This window comes from Salvelinus namaycush, chromosome 2, assembly GCF_016432855.1.
Source record: "Salvelinus namaycush isolate Seneca chromosome 2, SaNama_1.0, whole genome shotgun sequence".
NCBI lineage: Eukaryota > Metazoa > Chordata > Actinopteri > Salmoniformes > Salmonidae > Salvelinus > Salvelinus namaycush.
Genome location: NC_052308.1, coordinates 30,347,868 through 30,370,396, shown reverse-complemented (window position 1 = coordinate 30,370,396; position 22,529 = coordinate 30,347,868). Strand labels below are relative to the sequence as shown.

Below are 22,529 nucleotides of genomic sequence, written 5' to 3'. Positions count from 1 at the left end.
TGCCACTCAGTCCGGAGCTGCCACTCATCCAGAGCTGCCTCTCTGTCCGGAGTTGCCCCTCTGTCCTGAGCTACCTCTCTGTCCTGAGCTGCCCCTCTGTCCTGAGCTACCTCTCTGTCCTGAGCTACCTCTCTGTCCTGAGCTACCTCTCTGTCCTGAGCTACCTCCTAAATAATGTGGGGGCCTTGGGGAGGATTCTTAGGCGAAGGTCGTGGGCGAGGGTCGCCACTCAAAGGACGCTAAGGAGGGGGACAAAGACAGTGGTGGAGTGGTGTCCTCGTCCAGCGCCGGAGCCACCACCGCGATCAGATGCCCACCCAGACCCTCCTCTTGAGTTTTAGGGGTGCGTTCGGAGTCCGCACCTCAGGAGGGGGGTACTGTAACGTCCTGACCAGAGTTCTTATGTGTTTTGCTTGTTTAGTGTTGGTCAGGACGTGAGCTGGGTGGGAATTCTATGTTGTGTGTCTAGTTCGTCTGTTTCTGTGTCCAGCCTAATATGGTTCTCAATCAGAGGCAGCTGTCAATCGTTGTCCCTGATTGAGAATCATATATAGGTGGCTTGTTTTGTGTTGGGGATTGTGGGTGGTTGTTTCCTGTCTCTGTGTTTGTGTTCTGCACCAGATAGGACTGTCTCGGTTTTCACGTTTGTTGTTTTTGTATTGTTGTAAGTGTTCACAGTTCGTTATATTAAACATGTTGAACACTAACTGCGCTGCATTTTGGTCCTCTCCTTCATCCCAGGAAGAAAGCCGTTACAATACAGGAGTAGATCATTGAGGTTAATTAAAACACAAACTAACCGGCCAACTTTCAAAGGCATGCAAATATAATGGGAAATCTCACTAACACCATGTCCAGTGTTATGTCTCTGAGACTTTGACAGGATCCCATTCCATCCCTAGAAACCTAAAATTGTTTAGACACAGGGGTCTCTCTTTATGACCCATGTCCTTTGACCCACCCATGCCCCTCTATCAAAACATTGCAACATCAACCTGCATTAGCATGTGGGAATTCCATCCTGGACATCAATTAAGTCAATCAAGGAAGTGATCCCTGTTGTGATAACATGGCCTACGGTGTGACTCTACTGACCTATGATGAGCTAGACACAAGGTCAAACCACCACTAACCCAGAGTGCCCCTGCTCCACTCGCCTTATCAATGCTAACCCTGGTTGGGGACTTGTAAATGGTGTTGGAAAACCCATGGGCAAAACAAGGAAATGCTTAAGTCAGGTGGATCAATGCTGACATAATCCATCAGACATGTCTCCAGGCTCTTTCATAGAACCAGTGGAAGTCATCCCTCTATCCCTCTCTACCTCCAGCGGTCGCTGAGTGCATCAGGATCCCTCTTGTCTTATCTGGGTGCTTTGACACTTCAGTGAATACAACCTTGTGTAGTGTTATGACATTACCTGCCAAATGATATTATGAATCTGTAGTATTGATAGTACCTGAGATGTGCCACAATATGAGGGGAGCGTGGGGGGCACCGTCGGGGGCATTATTTCAATAACAAGAGTAGGCAGTTGTATGCAATGGTGACACCATGTATAATTTTAGTGTCTATTTAATGTTTAATATGCATGTTATAGATGACCTGTAGTTTGGGCTCTTCCCCCTTTCTTAAGAGCTTTGGAGACACTCCTTCAGGAAAAACACAATATGTCATGATCAGCCATTTTGGCTTTCACAGCATTTATTACGACTACCACCTCAGCCATTTTGGCTCCATGTACTTTCATATTGTTAGTTTTATTGCGCCTGTGAAATGGCATTCACGAGGGGCAGCCATACCGGAAACATGTTCCATCTGCCCCCATCTTCCCTGCACTGCAATAAAGAGGCCATTGATCGTGGTCCCTGCTCAATGCTAGAGGACATAAGACAGGGGGATTACCAGGGTAGATGTGTCAGATACTGGCTGCCCCCCATCCCATCTCCATATATCCCCCACTCATAAAGGCTCCATTAGCTCCTGTTGTGGTCCGGATGGGACAGACGTTAAAACAGACCAACTGTGACGAGTGTCTTCAATAAAGAAGTGCAAACCAACACCACTGTGCTCTTTGTGTGTGTGTGTGTTTGTGTGGACATTTCGCTGGTCCCCACAAAGAAAAAGGCTATTTTAGGTGGCTTAGGGGTTAGGGTTTCGGGTTAGGGAAAATAGGATTTTGAATCGGAATCAATTGTTTGGTCCCCACAAGGATAGTAAAACAAACAAGTGTGTGTGTGTGTGTGTGTGTGTGTGTGTGTGTGTGTGTGTGTGTGTGTGTGTGTGTGTGTGTGTGTGTGTGTGTGTGTGTGTGTGTGTGTGTGTGTGTGTGTGTGTGTGTGTGTGTGTGTGTGTGTGTGTGTGTGTGTGTGTGTGTGTTTCTTTACAGCAGATCAGGAAATGTTTTTCCTTGTAGTCGGAGCAGGAGGATCGGGTCCATCTCCTTTACTGTGTCCTGCTGGCTGGCTGATTCTGAGCAGGACACTTGGCTTCCCAGCCCCTGCATCACTCAAGCAGAGCTCAGTGACAAACTAAAACTACAGTCCACTTGAAGTCATTGGTCACAGGCCTGCTGGCTTTACAGGCCAATGGGAGGCTCTCGCGTACTGTTTTCCATTTCATCCATCACAGCATTGATCTGAAATAGCCCAATCCTTATAAACACTCAAACAAGCACACTGATACATCCACACTCAAACATATACACACTCTTTCTGATGCCAATACACTCTTTCTGATGCCAATACACGCTTTCTTTTACGCTCCTGTTAATGCCTTTGCTTAAAGAGCTGGAGAGTGCTATTGAGTTAACACGTGTCCATTGGCCTGTGTGAATGTATTGATTTTATCGCAAAACATGTTAAATGATCACACTGACTGAGACAAAAAATGTGAATCAAGTGTCATGTTAACCCACATGCAGAATCTGGGACAGCCCTTGGCTGTTTGACCAGTCAGTGAGCAAGGTGATGGGGTCCTATGTGGTTCTATGCCAGACACCCCAGTTTGTAGTCGTGGGGCAGGAAGTTGTCCTTGGCATGGTCACTCTGGGTTTTGGCAATCTCCTTCAGGATGTTGGTCTTCCTGAAGCCGTAGCCAATCAGAGCACCCACATTACTATAGAATACTACAGTACTAACTATAGAATTCTCTAGTATAGTGTAGAATACTATACTACACACTTTAGCATCCCTCTATCATGTGTAGTACATACTATATGATGTTGTAATATACTGTAGAATACTAGAGTAAATACTACAGTATCATACCCACAAAAAAGATTGCAGTAAATACTACAGTAATGTCCGCAAAAACACTACAGTACGCAAAAACACTACACTTTTTTAACTATACTAAATACTACAATATTTCATTTGCATATACCCTTCCCATTCCCCTCCCCATATCCCAATCTGTGCCACCCGTAAGTGAGAAACCTACATGACAAGTATAGACCATATTGTGTTCCATACAGATTATAGAAAAGAGCTGAAGTGCTGAACTAGCTGTCCTACCTACCTATCGACCTACCGACCTACCTACAGGTTATGGAAAACATACTCTTTTAGTATTTGTCAAACATAATAAAACAAAACACTATAGTAAATACTACTGTATACTACAGTATATCCTACAGTATACCACAGTAAAGTCTGCAAAAACAGAATACTAGTGAATTTTTTTCATGTGGGCACTGTCTCACCGAAAATCTACTCTCCCGCTGCGTACATTTGTGGACACAAGACACATTGCACACATAGGGAGAGAAGACAGTAAAGTGTGTTAGGTTGGCAAAGAGAAATAAAAATAGAGTAAAATTAAACATTTTAATATGGTTTTGTTTATTAACCACAACTTTAAGGCAAAATACTGAAAGTCTTATTGCGTGGCCATCTAGTACATAATAGTACAGAGAAAGTCATTTCACTGTGTCTTTATCTATCTGCACAATAACATAGAAACACACCTTATTTACATATCAACAACAAAAAAATATGGCTTGTTGTTTTTCATCTGAGCCCAGTGCGGTCATTGTGTGTATCACTCTCTGCTCTTATTAGGTTGAATTATTCAGTCATAACCTTCATTAAGTGGCCTTTTCTTTATTGTTGTGTGCGTTCTGCCCTGCACTGCATTATATTTTCATGAGTGTGCATATTAAATTTCCCTGCATCACTCTGTGGGGTCCGGTCACTGCACCCCCCCTCCCTCCGCTCTTTCTGAAATGTGCCCTGGCAGCAACCCATAAATCCATCTTCATAAATGGGAGTGCAGACAAACACACACAGACAGTCACAGTCCCACACGCACACACACCCACAAACACATTTACATTTGAAATTTGAGCCATTTACCAGACTTAGTTAGTTAATTAATCTTAAGTTAGTTAGGTGGGACAACCACTGTCCACATTCGACACCATTCTGTATACTTTTGGCCCTTCTTTAGACACTGTGTTAACTAACCTCCAGACGAGCTTCAATGCCATACAACTCTCCTTCCGTTGCCTCCAACTGCTCTTAAATACAAGTAAAACTAAATACATGCTCTTCAACCGATCGCTGCCTGCACCTGCCTGCCCGTCCAGCATCACTACTCTGGACGGTTCTGACTTAGAATATGTGGCAACTACAAATACCTAGGTGTCTGGTTAGACTGTAAACTCTCCTTCCAGACTCACATTAAGCATCTCCAATCCAAAATTAAATCTAGAATCGGCTTCCTATTTCGCAACAAAGCATCCTTCACTCATGCTGCCAATCATACCCTCATTAAACTGACCATTCTACCGATCCTCGACTTGTCATCATTTAACCAGGTAGGCCGGTTGAGAACAAGTTCTTAGTTAAAACTGCGACCTGGCCAAGATAAAGCAAAGCAGTGCGACACAAACAACAACACAGAGTTACACATGGAATAAACAAACGTACAGTGTAATAGAAAAAATCTATGTACAGTGTGTGCAAATGAGGTAAGATTAGGGAGGTAAGGCAATAAATAGGCCGTAGTGGCGAAGTAATTACAATTTAGCAATTAAACACTGGAGTGATAGATGTGCAGAAGATGAATGTGCAAGTAGAGATACTGGGGTGTAAAAGAGAAAGAAAAAAAAAATAACAATATGGGGATGAGGTAGCTGGATGGGTTATTTACAGATGGCTATGTACAGGTGCAATGATCTGTGAGCTGCTCTGATGGTCAGTGATCTGTTTGTTAACTTAGCTTCTGAAGGTGTCCTTAGAAAGGCAGGGTAGGATAGATATAGGTCTGAAACAGTAGCCATATCTAGGAAAATCTCAATTCCAAAGGCTGGGCCTAATATAGTGTATAAAAGGTCATACAATACGTTTTTTTGTGATTCCTATGTTGACGATGTAAAGAATATTCGCTGTAGTGTGTAATGAGGAGCAACCAGACGCTGCACTTGACACATTTATGAAATTGCTTATTCCCATTTGTAAAAACTGTTAAATCCCCGTGGATTGATGAGGAACTGAAACCACATAGGCCTATCATCCGAAGTCATCAAATGCCCATAAGCCACAGAAAATGGCAACACTGATGATGACCAGGCTCGTAGACGAGTCCATCTGCAGAGGTGTAGCATAGCATACATCCAGTTGTGACCGCCATAAAGATACAGACCTGAAAGACAAACTAGTTGTTAGAAGATTCTAGTAGCAGGAAATGTAGAATGAGGCTAATGCCAAATGGTGTCAGGTACTGTATAACTGACATTCCCCTATAAAACCCCCACTAATCCACAACAGTCCCACCCCATGATGAAGATCTATGGTTTCACTCTCACCATGTGTCCCTGGCATTTAATATCACGCAGGAAGCTTTTGAGCTTCACTGTCTTCAGAGCCTGTGGCCTGGTGCCAGTCTGAAACACCATGGTCTTACCCCCAGGCTCCAGGAAGCTATAATAGACACTGATCCTCCTAACCAGACAGAAAGATACATGGGAAAATATTCAGTTACAGAGCATTCACATATTCCCCATGTAATGTTAATGGAAACTAACAAGAATGCCACAGACTGTCAACGTGTCATGTAAATGAATCATTTTTTACATTTATTTCACCTTTATTTAACCAGGTAGGCTAGTTGAGAACAAGTTCTCATTTACAACTGCGACCTGGCCAAGATAAAGCATAGCAGTGCGACAAAAACAACAACACAGAGTTACACATAAACAAACGTACAGTCAATAACACAAAAGACAAGAAAGATCTTTCTATTTATGTACAGTGTGTGGAAATGTAGAAGAGTAGGGAGGTGGGCAATAAATAGGCTATAGAGGCAAAAATAATTACAATTTAGCATTAATACTGGAGTGATATACAGTTGAAGTCGGAAGTTTACATACACCTTAGCCAAATACATTTAACTCAGTTTTTCACAATTTCACAATTTCACAATTTCACAATTCCTGACATTTAATCCCAGGGAATTTCCCTGTCCTAGGTCAGTTAGGATCACCACTTTATTTTAAGAATGTGAAATGTCATAATAATAGTAGAGAGAATGATTTATTTCAGCTTTTATTTCATTCATCACATTCCCAGTGGGTCAGAAGTTTACATACACTCAATTAATATTTGGTAGCATTGCCTTTAAATTGTTTAACTTGGGTCAAATGTTTCAGGTAGCCTTCCACAAGCTTCCCACAATAAGTTGGGGGAATTTTGGCCCATTCCTCCTGACAAAGCTGGTGTAACTGAGTCAGGATTTTAGGCCTCCTTGCTCGCACACACTTTTTCAGTTCTGCCCACACATTTTCTATAGGATTGAGGTCAGGGCTTTGTGATTGCCACTCCAATACCTTGACTTTGTTGTCCTTAAGCCATTTTGCCACAACTTTGGAAGTATGCTTGGGGTCATTGGCCATTTGGAAGACCCATTTGCGACCAAGCGTTAACTTCCTGACTGATGTCTTGAGATGTTGCTTCAATATGTCCACATAATTTTCCTCCCTCATGATGCCATCTATTTTGTGAAGTGCACCAGTCCCTCCTGCAGCAAAGCACCCCCACAACATGATGCTGCCACCCCCGTGCTTCACGGTTGGGATGGTGTTCTTCAGCTTGCAAGCATCCCCCTTTTTCCTCCAAACACAACAATGGTCATTATGACCAAACCGTTCTGTTTTTGTTTCATCAGACCAGAGGACATTTCTCCAAAAAGTATGCTCTTTGTCCCCTTGTGCAGTTGCAAACCGTAGTCTGGCTTTTTTATGGCGGTTTTGGAGCAGTGGCTTCTTCCTTGCTGAGCAGCCTTTCAGGTTATGTCGATATAGGACTCGTTTTACTGTGAATATAGATACTTTTGTACCTGTTTCCTCCAGCATCTTCACAAGTTCCTTTGCTGTTGTTCTGGGAAGTCTTCGCTGATTTCTTTTGATTTTCCCATGATGTCAAGCAAAGAGGCACTGAGTTTGAAAGTAGGCCTTGAAATACATCCACAGTTACACCTCCAATTGACTCAAATGATGTCAATTAGCCTATCAGAAGCTTCTAAAGTCATAACATAATTTTCTGGAATTTTCCAAACTGTTTAAAGGCACAGTCAATTTAGTGTATTTAAACTTATGACCCACTGGAATTGTGATACAGTGAATTATACATGAAATAATCTGTCTGTAAACAGTTGTTGGAAAAATTACTTGTGTCATGCACAAATTCGATGTCCTAACGGGGCCCTTTTTCGGCAGCAAAGGGACCAGGCCAATTGGCAAAAGAGGTATTGAAGCCCAGGGATTATCTGATGGATTTCTTCGGCTAACCGGGAGATGGGCCTAGCTCGAGGCTAACTCCAGGCTAACTGGTGCTTGCTTCGGGACAGAAACCTCCTCAGACGGTTACGGCGGTAGACCAGTCGTGATGGACTGGCGGGCTCCGTGTCGGCAGCCAAGGCCCAGGCCAATTGGTAAAAGAGGTAATTGAAGCCCAGGAATTGCTTGATAGATCTCTTCAGCTAGCTGGGAGATGGGTCTAGAGATCGAGGCTAGTTCCAGGCTAACTGGTGCTTGCTTCGGGACACAGAAGTTAGCCAGGAGTAGCCACTCGGATAGCAGCTAGCTAACTGCGATGATCCAGAGTAAAGGGTTGAGCTCTGGGTTGATTTAATGCAGAAACCTCAATGATTTAACCCTCTACATGGCTCTTCAACAGGGACATGTTGGTAACAATAATTTCAGAGACATTTCAGAGAGGCCTAACAGGTGGAACAGCCTAGCAACAGACTTCTACCAGTGGTGCTGGTCCAAGTGGAGGTGTCATAAAAGAAATGCATCCCTCTCCCCAACGTTCAAAACCCTCCTTGTACTGTAAAATAATATACACACCCTTCTCCGTCTTAACATTTACAACAACAAAAATGTACCACCATAAATAACAACTGTAGCAACCCTGTGTTTATAAATGTGGATTTTGACTTCACCACTTTAGCATAGTTTTGTGGCATAGTCAATGCCACGCAGGGCTAACGGGCCAGTAGGTTGAGAGTTTGCCGACCCCTACGGTCAAGCTCACTCTCCCTGCCTGCCTCATGTACAAATTACCTCAACTAACCTGTACCTCTGCACACTGACTCGGTACCGGTACCCCCTGTATATAGCCTCGTTATTGTTATGTTATTGTGTTACTTTTTATTACTATTGTTATTTTTGGTTAAGGGCTTGTAAGTAAGCATTTCACGGTAAGGTCTGCACTTGTTGTATACGGCGCACGTGACAAATAAAGTTTGATTTGATTACACTACAATCAGAAACGGCTGCAGGCAATGATCAGCTAGGGGGAAATAAGATTTTCAAAATTTTGATGCTATATTTATAATTATATAAAATATACGCAACAAATTTTCCACCAACAGGTTTCTGTGGCAATGCATCACACACAACAATAAGCAACATATAATTGCATACCGATTACTTTGAGCGCTTATCATCATGGTTTGAGTTTTCAACACCACAATCAAGTAATGTCAATCTTGACAAACAGAAAATACATACTTCCCTACTCAGTATCGAAAGTTTGACAATCTTTGAATGTTATTAAACTTTTTGGTGTTTTGTAACAGTTGTCCCTTTCCATGAATCGAATGGCCATTGCGCAGTGGGGGAATATCTGCAAGTAGCCTGCAGGACACTTTTTAAGTAGGTTACCAGTAATCAGATGAAAACATTGTGGTTAGTTGTGTTTTTGCCACACATAAAAGGTCATTCATTTTAAAAGTTAAATGACAAATATTTAGTCTATATTGAAGCGTTAGGTTCTAGCTCTAGGAATAGCCACTCGGATCGGAAAGGAGGCAGAACATGTGTTAAGCTTTCCTGAATAACTGGGCATGCTGGGAGCATAGGCCTTTGTGAGAATGATGATCAGCAACAGACAGCGCATCAGAAGTAAAAATACAGCCAGACTGGGCTGCTACTGTGCCTTTCTATAATCTGTCCAGAGGAGACCAACAACTGATCCAAATGGAATGAAATTCAAATAACAGGGCTTTTGTGATAATAAACAAGATCAATAGGGGACCTTTTTGAGCTGCATGCCTTCACTGTTCTTTCAAGAGCAATGACAGACCTGGCCTCTCAGCTGCCTATCAGCTATTTCCTCTATCTCAGATTGCTAGTTTGCATCATGCAGATCTGGACAAACAATCCACCTACCATTATTGTCACTATGGATAGAGAACAGGATAGATCATTGACTGGTAAAGAGTAGTGCATAAGGGAAGTACCAAAACACCTTTATAGGGGAGGTGGATGCAAGCTGATGAGGAAATGTGGCTATATGGAAGACATTATATAGAAAAACCTGGAAAATGTTGAATGTAAAATTCACTATTTTGGACAAGCACTCCAACCCCAGTAAATTTCGAACTGTCCTAAAGCAGTTTTAAGAGGACTTGTCTTTTTCCGAAGCACCAAAACGTGACTTTTTCCAAATCCTCCTACAGAGTCACATGCAGGTAAGACATTTTGATTTATATATAATATATATATATATATATATATATATATATATATATATAGAACAAAAATACAAATGCAACATGTGCTGGAAATAAGATTGCAGAAATGTTCTATATGCACAAAAAGCTTATTTTTCACATATTTGTTTACATCCCTGTTAGTGAGCATTTTATCCTTTGTCAAGATAATCCATCCACCTGACAGGTGTGGCATATCAAGAAGCTGATTAAAGAGCATTACACAGGTGCACCTTGTGCTGGGGGACAATAAACGGCCACTCTAAAATGTTTTGCTTTGTCACGCAAACAATGCCACAGATGTCTAAAGTTGAGGGAGTGTGCAATTGGCATGCTGACTGCAGGAATGTCCACCAGAACTGTTTCCAGAGAATTGAATGTTAATTTCTCTACCATAAGCTGCCTCCGTCGTTTTAGAGAATTTGTTAGTACGTCCAACCAGTCTCACAACCGCAGATCACGTGTACCCATGCCAACCTAGGACCTCAATACCCAGGTTCTTCACCTGCGGGATCGTCGGGGGAGGGGGGTCATGCTGAGGAGTATTTTGTCTGTAATAAAGCCCTTTTGTGGGGAGAAATGTTGAAATTGTTTATATTTTTGTTCAGTAGATTTGCATACACTTCAGACATATATACCACACCAGACACACCACAATGGGTTTCTACCCAAACCAAAAACAGATTTAATGCGTCACTCAGTTATAATAGAGCCATGTCATCATGGAATGCTCTGCCACCAGAGGTTAATGTTTTTTAAAGCAAGTTTAGCTTTACACAGTTAAAAACAACAAATTGTATCACAGCGCCTCTCCTCTTTCTAAATATCTCATTTAACTGTACTGTATATAAGAATATGAATAGTGTGTAAATAGTACAACTTTTACTTTGAATTTAATGTAATATCTCATGCTGTTCTTGTCTGTAACGGTTCTGTACTTTGTCATGCATTTGTATGTTTTGTGGACCTTCTGGAAGAGTAGCTGCTGCATGTGGGGCGGCAGGTAGCCTAGTGGTTAGTGCGTAGGACTAGTAACCGAAAGGTTGCAAGATTGAATCCCCAAGCTGACAAGGTAAAAATCTGTCATTCTGCCCCTGAACAAGGCAGTTGTTCCTAGGCTGTCATTGACAATAAGAAATTGTTCTTAACTGACTTGCCTAGTTAAATAAAGTGTTTTTTTAAAGTGCAGAAGCTTATGGGGATGCTAATAAACTAAACTCTCTCTTGGGCCTTCCAACAAAGTTCTCACTACCTCCTGCGTGGTCTTTTTTTATTTTTCCTTCCTTGGTCTTTGGGCTCTATGGCGCCATGTTGCTCCCTCGTTTGTTGAAACAACACTGAGCACAATATTAAGACAAAATACATTTATTTGTAGTGGTGTAAAGTATTTAAGTAAAAATAGTTTAATGTACTAATTAACTAGTGTTTTGGGGTATCTGTACTTTACTAATCATATTTTTGACAACTTTTGTGATGTTGGGTGCGTTTTTAAATTCACTCTGGAGTGCCAGAGCGCGCACTGTGCCGTTGTAGCGCTTCGCTTTAGGTGCGTTCAGAACGCACAATGGGCTGGCCGAGGAGTAGGGTTGATCCGAGCGTTCTGACCTCACAACGGCAGTCAAGCACCCAAGCTAACTGGCTAACGTTGGCTAGCTTGCTAGCTACTTCCAGACACAATTAATAGAACACATCACTCTGACCATTTTACTCGCCCTAGCAGAGCTGGTTAGGCTGTTATCCAGGGCGTTGGTGACTGTGCTGCTGGCAACAATTTAATTACACTTTTTTGTTGACAAGAGTGGTCTGAAATCGGAGTACACAGGCAGAGCGAATTTACGAACGCACCCATCATTGAAGAAAAGTCCGTCTCTTGATGTCATTAGTGGTCTACCTGAGTGGCCAACCTGCTACTGCAATATGATTATTTTATTGTAACAACATAATTTCAATGAATACTGAAATTATATGGAACCATTTGCATCGATAACATTTAATTACTGATTGAAATGTAAGATATATTTTTAGGGTATTAAAATAATTGTCCTCATAATTCATATTGGCAAACTGAATTTAAAGGAATTACGTGTAAGCAGTAAGCACATATTACACAGCCTTTTAGTGGTAAGATATATAAAAATATAAAAGTTGGAGGGGGAAAAAAGTCATTTGCAAAAGGAAAAACAGCAGTGATTTTACCTAATCTACAGTACTTCAGAGGTGCATTCAAAACGGTTTAAACATGGAATAAGTGGTACAAAATTAAAACATTTGCTTGCTTACAGAGCCTTGTTGGTAAAGTTTATGATTGTGATTATCTCTGTGTGTGTGTGTGTGTGTGTGTGTGTGTGTATATGTATATATAAATAATACACTCACATGGCATAAATAACTATTTAATACAATCTAATGATCAGAAATATTAAAGTTTCCTTTCATTCGCTGTTTGAAGAAGCTAAACATTTTCCACGTCAGTGTCATTTCCCTGACCTGTCTTCCTGATGGGACAAACACACCTGCCTCCTTGTCAAGCGCATGAAATGGACCAGAGGAGTTCATGCCAGGCCAGTGAGTACTCCATTGGATTGAAAAACGTTTAAAACACTCAACATTACACATTCTGAACACACCTAAACCGAGTCTGGTGGCTCATAAAACAATGGTAAATGGGCACAGCGCCATCTAGAGCATCTCAGTCAAACCTTCCTCACTTATAGCTATATCCCAACACTGAATATATATTCCATAGATCCTTTTAAATGATCACAGGTAATTGCATATGTTTGAATATAATGACAAGCTTCCAGAGACGTCTCAATGTCAAACCCAGAAAACAGCTATTACATCGCGGCTGATCCTCGGTATTGTCCTGTCACTCAAAACACACAATCACCACACATGAACAAGATCACCAGTCTAAAAAGGGTACTGAGGTGGGGGTTGAGGGGGGGTCACTGAGGGGCTGGAGGTGCATTTTGGGGCTGACCAGGGGATCAAATCAAAGTTTATTTGTCACGTGCGCTGAATACAACAGGTGTAGACCTTACAGTGAAATGCTTACTTACAGGCTCTAACCAATAGCGCAATGCACACAATGCAAACAGTCCGGTAGCCATTTGATTACATGTTCAGGAGTCTTATGGCTTGGGGGTAAAAACTGTTGAGAAGCCTTTTGTCCTAGACGTGGCACTCTGCTACCGCTTGCCATGCGGTAGTAGAGAGAACAGTCTATGACTGGGGTGGCTGTGGTCTTTGATAATTTTTAGAGCCTTCCTCTGACACTGCCTGGTGTAGACGTCCTGGATGGCAGGCAGCTTAGCCCCAGTGATGTACTGGGCCGTACGCACTACCCTCTGTAGTGCCTTGCAGTCAGAGGCAAAGCAATTGCCGTACCAGGCAGTGATGCAACCAGTCAGGATGCTCTCGATGTTGCAGCTGTAGAACTTTTTGAGGATCTCAGGACCCATGCCAAATCTTCTTAGTTTCCTGAGGGGGAATAGGCTTTGTCATGCCCTCTTCACGACTGTCTTGGTGTGTTTGGACCATTCTAGTTTGTTGTTGATGTGGACACCGAGGAACTTGAAGCTCTCAACCTGCTCCACTACAGCCCCGTCGATGAGAATGGGTGCGTGCTCGGTCCTCCTTTTCCTGTAGTCCACAATCATCTCCTTAGTCTTAGTTGAGGGATAGGTTGTTATTCTGGCACCACCCGGCCAGGTCTCTGACCTCCTCCCTATAGGCTGTCTCGTCGTTGTCTGTGATCAGGCCTACCACTGTTGTGTCGTCTGCAAACTTAATGATGGTGTTGGAGTCGTGCCTGACCATGAAGTCGTGGGTGAACAGGGAGTACAGGAGGGGACAGAGAACACACCCCTGTGGAGCTACAGTGTTGAGGATCAGCGTGGCAGATGTGTTGCTACCTGCACTCACCACCTGGGGGCGGCCCGTCAGGAAGTCCAGAATCCAGTTGCAGAGGGAGGTATTTAGTCCCAGGATCCTTAGCTTAGTGATGAGTTTTGAGGGTACTATGGTGTTGAACGCTGAGCTGTAGTCAATGAATAGCATTGTGGGTTGAGAGGGTACAGGGGTACTTGACTGTGGCTGGGGTAAATAACTACTTTTGGGCTTGGCCTGAGGTGGCTCCTTATGCCCTCCACCCTGCCCCTCTGACCACTTGAAGGCCATTTTGGGTTTGTCCTGCTCCCTTTTGGCCCATTTCCCATAGCCCTGTCTCTTATCGTCGCTGAAGTACACAGAGGGAGGAGTGAACTCTGACTCCCTATCATCCTGCCGCCGACTCGTCCACTCGCCCAAAAAGTCCACTAGGAAAGGAGTGTTGTCATATTGAAAAAAGAGAAGACAGTTAGTTAATGATCTAACCCTCCAGGCAGCATACAACTCTTTAGTGTCTCACTGGAGGAAATTACCAGAGATGATCTGACAGGCCTTGATTACAGCAAGCAGTCCTTGGTTACACCTGGATCTTTCCTGCTCTACTTTGCCATGTTATACATGTTATGCCAGTGTGATGGCAGTGATTCATCAATGATCACCATTCATTCTAAAAAAAAAAAAAAGATCCATGCCAATCGTGTCAACCAGAAACAAGGAGTAGTACCTTTTCCCCTGTCCCAATCTCTGACGTGGGGTACTCCTGACTTGGTGTCTCTCCTCTCTTGGATCTCTACCTCCAACTTCTTCACTGCAGGGGCCTCCTCATGGGCTTCATCCTCTTCTGAAGGAAGTAATATAAGAGACAACACTTACAACAGCATTCACTACAGTCCAAAGTATATACATAGAGCAGTATACAGTCATAGCCATACAATCTAGCGTGATCAGGTATCATTGTCCCCAATGCTGTATTATTGTGGGAGGTTCCTCTAACCGTGGTTGTGTCCAGCTCCCTGGTTGTCCTGTGTTCCGTCCAGCTTAGTCTTCATCTTCCTTTGCCTCACCTTGGCCAACTGAGCGTTCAGCAGAGCCTTCCTCTTCTCCTTCAACTGCTCCCTCTTACTGCGCTGGTCTGTCGTCTGAGAGAAAGAGAGGGAGAGAAAAGGAGAGATAATTAATCAAAATAAAAAATTGAATTAACATCAACAATCTGCTGATTGAACTGATAAGTAATATAAGAAGGTCCTAATCTCAGGGGTTGCGGAGGCTGAGAGTAACTCACCTGGTGTCTGAGCATGTCCAGAGTCTCTGTTTCCTGCGCTGCTCCTGGTCCTGAGAAAATGCAAAGTAGCCCACACCCAGCTCACGGGCCTCTGACATGGACAGACAGAGAGAGAACAGGGAGGAAAAGTAGCAGTGTGAGAGATGGAGGAAGAGGCGAGAGATCAGAGAAGAGACAAGTCAATCCACAGAGAACACACCTCTCAGGGTTTGGTTCAAAAAGTACAGTAAATTCAGTTTGATTACTGTATCTATGAAACCAGTGCCATGCCAACGTTGCTCCCTGATGTCCTCGTAGTGGATTCGTCCCACAGGCCCGTTCATGGCCTCCTCCCTCTCCCAGGCTTACCTCTGCAGCTCTCCACGCATGTCCTCTGACAGTCGGTCCTTCTCAGCCAGGTCACGTCTGTGTACAAACATTAAAAAACGAAGCTCAGAACAGTATTGTCATTAACATCTTCTTCTATGAACAAACTTACATTCACTTCCATGTTTGATCAGAGTAAAATATACCCTTTTCCCTGAAAGTCTAGGTCAATTTTCTTGAACCCTGGTAGGTCTTTCTTCATGCATCTCCAAGATCGTCCACCCTAAGGAGGAATCAGACAACGGCTTCTTCAATTCCTAACCCTCGACCACTCAATGACATCTACAGTCCAATACTCTGCCTCTGCTATAGATGAAATATACAGTAGTTTGGGGCTTCATGTGCTGTGCAGACATTACCATTCCTTGCCTGGGTTCTCAGGGGGTGGGTTGGGGGAGGAGCTCTCTCTATCCTCTCTCGCTCTCTCATTGGGCATGATTCTCTCTCTTGTCAATAATCTTCTGGGTGAAATCCACCAGGAAAAGTCCCTCTGTCTCCTCATCTGACACAATGGAAAAGAGGACTGTAATTCCAATGCGAGAAATACAAATGGCATATGCAGGGCCTTCACATGTCAACCTTACATACAGAATATGACAGCATGTAATGACCAGTGTAACGAATTACAAAACTATACCAGGAAAGTCTCCTTTGGTCATCTGCTCATACAGTTTAACTTTCTCCTCTAGTTTGCATCTGTGGACAAAGAGAGACATGGCAAACAGCAATGAGCTCTAATAGAAGGCACCGATGGTGTAGTAAATGTGTTTGTACTCACTTTGCCTGGTTCTCTTCCTCTGCCACCTGTTCCACAACTTTCTGTGCCGGAGCTGAAACACCCTCATTCTGTTTGATCCATACATTAGGTTTCTACACAGGGACAAGAACCCAATGAACGTTATGGAGGCGAAGTAGGTTGATTTACGTGTATCTGTACGGTACAAAGTTCAATACATACCTTGCTTTTGGGGGATTTGGCACTAGTCCCAGCATCTTGCCCCAATTGTTCATGTTTGAATTGCTCTTGTTTCCTGTAGAGTTCAGCTTTGAGATCAACCAGATGCAGAAAAAAAGAGTACAGTACAGTATCCTAGCTTGCTATGTGTTAGCGTGCTGGCTAGATAAGTTACAAGCGTTATCTAATCAGCTAGCTATGGTTCACACTGCTGACAGAAAATGTGACAATATTAATTATTGTAAACAAGTCAACGATGAAGCAGTCACTGCATATTGCTTTTTCTTTTTATCCATGGTTGTTAGATTTCGATATAGCAGCTCAAAGTCAGCTAGCTAGTGGAAGGCAACCATTCTACAACTCGGAAGCAGCCATGTTGTTTGGGTCACGTGATAATTTAAGGGTAGGTAGCTAAGTAGATTCAGGACTGCCACCTAGCGGTGTGGAGTAAGCAACTGGCAGTCTAAAAAAAATATTGATGCTTTCAATGTTGACATAATTCGTTTCTGGTTATAATGGATTTAGGCTCTTGAACATGCAGTTATGTAATATATGTATATGTATATCAGACCAAGTATAGACAGAGATTGTTATTTTACTATGTCTCAGGTATCAAATCAAATTTTATTTGTCACATGCTTCGTAAACAACAGGTGTAGACTAACAGTGAAATGCTTACTTAATGGTTATTTTCCAACAATGCAGAGTTAAATATAAAATATATATACATATATTATAACCAGAAATATACAATTTCGATGCTTATAATGATGCACAACATTCTGCCCATTAACAGCTGACAAAGAACGGAAAAACTGAAAGTTGAGATAATGTGTTCTTGGCATATTTCAGTACATAGGACAGTGAATATGTCTATTGTAGACTCAGGAAATGCAGAATGTTTCTGTTGATGGACCAGCAAACAGTTGCTCAGGTATGGGTACACATTCTAAAAGGGTCTAAAGCCCACATGACAGTGTGGTGTCATCATAATAGTATGATTAAAGGTGATAATCAGCAAGAACATTTCTGTTATCAGGTTGCAACTGTGCTATTCTTGTTCTTTTATCTATTCAAACATTTGAACAATCCATCTATTCCCAGTTCCATCAACCATGACTGTATTTGCTTTAATGTGCAAACATAGAAGCAAATATGTGTTTGGATTCCAAATGTCTCAGAGGTAAACATCAGAATAGGTATATATGGTGAAAAGAGGCCCTAGTCCAACCATATCAATGTCCAAGGTATATCTGGTGAGTATAACAATTCGTTTTCAATAAATAAGATATCAGAGGAGATTATATTTAGGTTGGGTATCTCTATTAATTTATACACAAGTAAAAAATATGTCACATTGTGCCATAGGAATGCTTTGGGTAAAAGCATCACAATATACAGTGCTTTAAAATGTTGTTACTTTGTATTTGGTGAGTTCTCTCTACGAAGCGCAAACAGCCATCCATTATGCTACTGAAGAGAAACACCGGTCTCACGATACTGATGCTGTGTACTCTGGCTCTGTGGGCCAAGTCAGTCAGTGCAGGCTCCAGCTTCCTCAGCCCCTCCCAGAAACCACAGGTAAGACAGGTAAGGTGTAGCAGACGTGTGTGTTTGTGAGTAAGGTTTATGAATTGTGTGTAAAATGTGTGTGAGTAATGTTATAGTAAATGTGTGAATAAGGTAGTGTGTGACTCACTGTCGTGGCCTGGCCCTGCAGGGTAAAGGGAAGCCCCCTCGAGTTGGTCGGCGAGACATTGAGAGCTTTGCTGAGCTGTTTGAGGGTCCCCTTCACCAGGAAGACAAACACAATACAGTAAGTGACACAAAGAAGGTTGCTGATGCACATGGATATACCTCTTACAAATAGCTCTACAAATCCAACACTGCTGCTGAATCCAAATCAACCCAATGCCCCTACCATCCACCCAGCCTAAGTCTCTCACTGTTTCCGCCTGTTATAGACCCCCCTCAGCTCCCAGCTGTGCCCTGGACACCATATGTGAATTGATTGCCCCTCATCTATCTTCAGAGTTTGTTGTGTTAGTTGACCTAAACTGGGATATGCTTAACACCCCGGCAGTCCTACAATCTAAGCTAGACGCCCTCAATCTCACACAAATTATCAAGGAACCCACCAGGTGCAACCCAAAATCCGTAAACATGGGCACCCTCATAGATAATATCCTGACTAAATTGCCCTCCAAATACACATATGCTGTTTTCAATCAGGATCTCAGCGATCACTGCCTCATTGCCTGCATCCGCTATGGGACAGCGGTCAAAGACCACCCCTCATCACTGTCAAACGCTCCCTAAAACACTTCTGCGAGCAGGCCTTTCTAATCGACCTCGTCCCGTCAGTCGAGGATGCCTGGTCGTTCTTTAAAAGTAATTTCCTCACCATCTTAAATAAGCAAGCCCCTTTCAAAAAATTTAGAACTAGGAACAGATATAGCCCCTGGTTCACTCCAGACCTGACTGCCCTCGACCAGCACAAAAACATCCTGTGGCGGACTGCAATAGCATCGAATTGTCCCCGCGATATGCAAATGTTCAGGGAAGTCAGGAACCAATACACGCAGTCCGTCAGGAAAGCAAAGGCTAGCTTTTTCAAACAGAAATGTGCATCCTGTAGCTCTAACTCCAAAAAGTTTTGGGACACTGTAAAGTCCATGGAGAACAAGAGCACCTCCTCCCAGCTGCCCACTGCACTGAGGCTAGGTAACACTGTCACCACCAATAAATCCACGATAATCGAGAATTTCAATAAGCATTTTCTCTACGGCTGGCCATGCTTTCCTCCTGGCTACCCCGATCCCCCCCCACGCTCAAGGTACTAAACGAAATCATAACCGCCATCGCTAAAAGATTGTACTGAGCAGCCGTCTTCATCGACCTGGCCAAGGCTTTCAACTCTGTCAATCACCGTATTCTTATCGGCAGACTCAACAGCCTTGGTTTCTCAAATAACTGCGTCGCCTGGTTCACCAACTACTTCTCAGACAGAGTTCAGTGTGTCAAATCGGAGTGCCTGTTGTCCTGACCTCTGGCAATCTCTATGGGGGTACCACATGCTTCAATTCTCGGGCCGACTCTTTTCTCTGTATATATCAACGACGTCGCTCTTGCTGTGGGTGACTCCCTGATCCACCTCTACGCAGAGTACACCATTCTGCATACATCTGGCCCTTCTTTGGACACTGTGTTAACAAACCTTCAAACGAGCTTCAATGCCATACAACACTCCTTCCGTGGCCTCCAACTGCTCTTAAACGCTAGTAAAACTAAATGCATGCCTTTCAACCGATCGCTGCCCGCACCCGCCCGCCCGACTAGCATCACTACTCTGGACGGTTCTGACTTAGAATATGTGGACAACTACAAATACCTAGGTGTCTGGCTAGACTGTAAACTCTCCTTCCAGACTCATATTAAACATATCCAATCCAAAATTAAATCTAGAATCAGCTTTCTATTCCGCAACAAAGCCTCCTTCACTCACGCCGCCAAACTTACCCTAGTAAAACTGACTATCCTACCGATCCTCGACTTCGGCAATGTCATTTACAAAATAGCCTCCAATACTCTACTCAGCAAACTGTTAATTTACTGAATTGTAATTACTTGCTACTATGGCCTATTTATTGCCTTACCTCCTCACGCCATTTGCACACACTGTATGTAGACTTTCTTTTTGATCAATTGTGTTATTGACTGTACGCTTGTTTATTCCATGTGTAACTCTGTGTTGTTGTTCGTGTCGCACTGCTTTGCTTTATCTTGGCCAGGTCGCAGTTGTAAATGAGAACTTGTTCTCAACTAGTCTACCTGGTTAAATAAAGGTGAAATTTAAAAAAGGGTCTAAAATGGCTTTATTAACATATTGCTTATCCCTATCTGTTGCTTTCAAAACCACCAAACATGCCAAGGGATGTTAAGGGCTAGGTTTAATTTGGATACTGATCAGCTCTGCCTGTTCTCAGATCAAGGCTCCTTTTGAGATGGGCATCACCATGAGTGAGGAGGAGTTCCAGGAGTATGGTGCCGTGCTGCAGAAGATCCTGCAGGACGTCCTGGGAGACACTGCCACTGCAGGTGCCCTGCGATGACATTTGAACTTACATACAGCACTACTACTCTAGTTGGATAGAGACAGTGGCGATTTTAGCCTGTAAATCTTGGTGGGGCAAACTCAACTTTTTATTTAATGCATACCAGCAAAGCCACTACACACAACACTAAACAAGACATTAATTGCACTATAACGGTGACAAACGGTGTCCACAAACTGTTAGGGCCTACATAAAGCTGTCCCAATAGCAGAGTCCCAACAGCAGTCCCAACACCTTACCACTGCTACACCTGGTTATCAGCTGAGCCTTGTCTGTCAGCAAAACAGTTCATTCAGCCTCATTTGCTACATATTTTTTTTAAAACAGCTGATATGGCTGACTTGCTTAAACAAATGTGGTTTCTACTGACAATTGAGATGTACATACTATAATACAAGAGAACGGATCAGAGGTAATCCGTAATTTCGATTAAGACATTAATGAGCGAGCTAAGACAGACGTAGTCAATATAACTATCTGTTCAGTATTTTTTAAATGTACAGCAACAGAATTCAGAACAATTGTCCAGTGGCTGTGTTCTTTTGCACATCTTAATCTTTTATTTTTATCGGCCAGTCTGAGATATGGCTTTTTCTTTGCAACTCTGCCTAGAAGGCCAGCATCCCAGAGTTGCCTCTTCACTGTTGAGACTGGTGTTTTGCAGGTATTATTTAATGAAGCTGCCAGTTGAGGACTTGTGAGGCATCTGTTTCTCAAACTAGACACTGTAATGTACTTGTCCTCTTGCTCAGTTGTGCACCGGGGCCTCCCACTCCTCTTTCTTTTGTGGTTAAAGTCAGTTTGCGCTGTTCTGTGACGGGAGTAGTATACAGCATTGACCGAGATCTTCAGTTTCGTTGAAATTTCTCACATGGAATAGACTGACGAGTTTCAGAAGAAAGTTCTTTGTTTCTGGACATTTTGAGCCTGTAATCGAACCCACAAATGCTGATGCTCCAGATACTCAACTAGTCTAAAGAAGGCCAGTTTTATTGCTTCTTTAATCGGAACAACAGTTTTCAGCTGTGCTAACAATTGCAAAAGGGTTTTCTAATGATCAATTAGCCTTTTAAAATGATAAACTTGGATTAGCTAATGCAACATGCCATTAGAACACAGATGGTTGCTGATAATGTACGCCTATGTAGATATCCATTTTTAAAAAATCTGCCGTTTCCAGCTACAAGTCATTTACAAAATTAACTGTCTACACTGTGTTTCTGATAAATTTGATGTTATTTTAATGGACAAAAATTTTGCTTGAACAGTAGTGTATATTCATTTTTTTGCTCAAAGCCCCACCTGCCCTGAATGACAGGTTGCCACTGGATACACTGCCTGTTCATGATGGTAGCTATAACAATTCATTAGCACATATTTGGAATTAACCATATTTGGAGCCAAAGAACAGTCATCTGTCAAATCTAAACCATCAGACAGACAGCAGAGTGCATTAAATGTTCCAGAGCAGCATTGTTTAAAATCATGTTTCTGTGTTTCAGAATGATCACAACTTGGCATAGACACGGAATACAAAGAACCTCCCATTTCCTGTTCTCCAACTTTCTTTTCTCAATTTGTCTTATACCTGATTTACTGTGTGAACATCATTTGAATTGTAAAAGATGAATAAAATAACACTGCTTCATTACTCCCTGGGTCATTTTGGGTATTTGAACAGATCTCTCATCCTTATCTTCAAAGAGTTCTCTAGTAAAAATACTTTCTTAGATTGCGGCTCATAATGGCAAAAAATCTGAATTTGAGCGCCAGGAGAATATGAAACAGCCCATCGATCTCACTAAATCTGCCAGAAATAATTATTCTTATAAATCCCCTCAGCTGTTTCCTGCAAGTATAACTCATTTGTTCTGGTCAGATTACAGTCACAGTGCAGTGAATAGGACGCTTGACATAACCC

At 42.6% G+C, this 22,529-nt stretch overlaps 2 protein-coding genes across 3 annotated transcripts; one reads left to right on the top strand and one right to left on the bottom strand.

Annotated features, from left to right (window-relative positions):
- Window positions 1-13,968: 13,968 nt before the first annotated feature.
- ccdc174 (coiled-coil domain containing 174) lies at window positions 13,969-16,789 on the bottom strand (the record flags this gene model as incomplete). Its single annotated transcript, XM_038964818.1, is given in 13 exon segments — window positions 13,969-14,318; window positions 14,615-14,731; window positions 14,885-15,029; window positions 15,173-15,201; window positions 15,204-15,263; window positions 15,447-15,577; window positions 15,685-15,761; window positions 15,898-15,915; window positions 15,973-16,040; window positions 16,176-16,234; window positions 16,317-16,408; window positions 16,497-16,628; window positions 16,763-16,789. Coding segments are annotated over 13 exon segments (1,305 nt in total), but the record flags the coding sequence as incomplete, so codon positions are not given.
- Window positions 16,790-17,731: 942 nt separating this feature from the next.
- Window positions 17,732-22,259, top strand: ghrl (ghrelin/obestatin prepropeptide). Of its 2 annotated transcripts, none has more exons than XM_038969798.1 (5): window positions 17,732-17,749; window positions 17,929-18,074; window positions 18,214-18,309; window positions 20,480-20,591; window positions 22,111-22,259. In XM_038969798.1, the coding sequence occupies exons 2-5, from the start codon at window positions 17,961-17,963 to the stop codon at window positions 22,113-22,115; spliced, it is 327 nt and encodes a 108-aa protein (XP_038825726.1). In that variant the 5' UTR covers window positions 17,732-17,749; window positions 17,929-17,960; the 3' UTR covers window positions 22,116-22,259. The 2 variants fall into 2 exon arrangements, with proteins under 2 accessions (XP_038825726.1, XP_038825719.1); XM_038969791.1 differs by having other exon boundaries at window positions 17,929-18,083; window positions 22,111-22,175.
- Window positions 22,260-22,529: the final 270 nt, after the last annotated feature.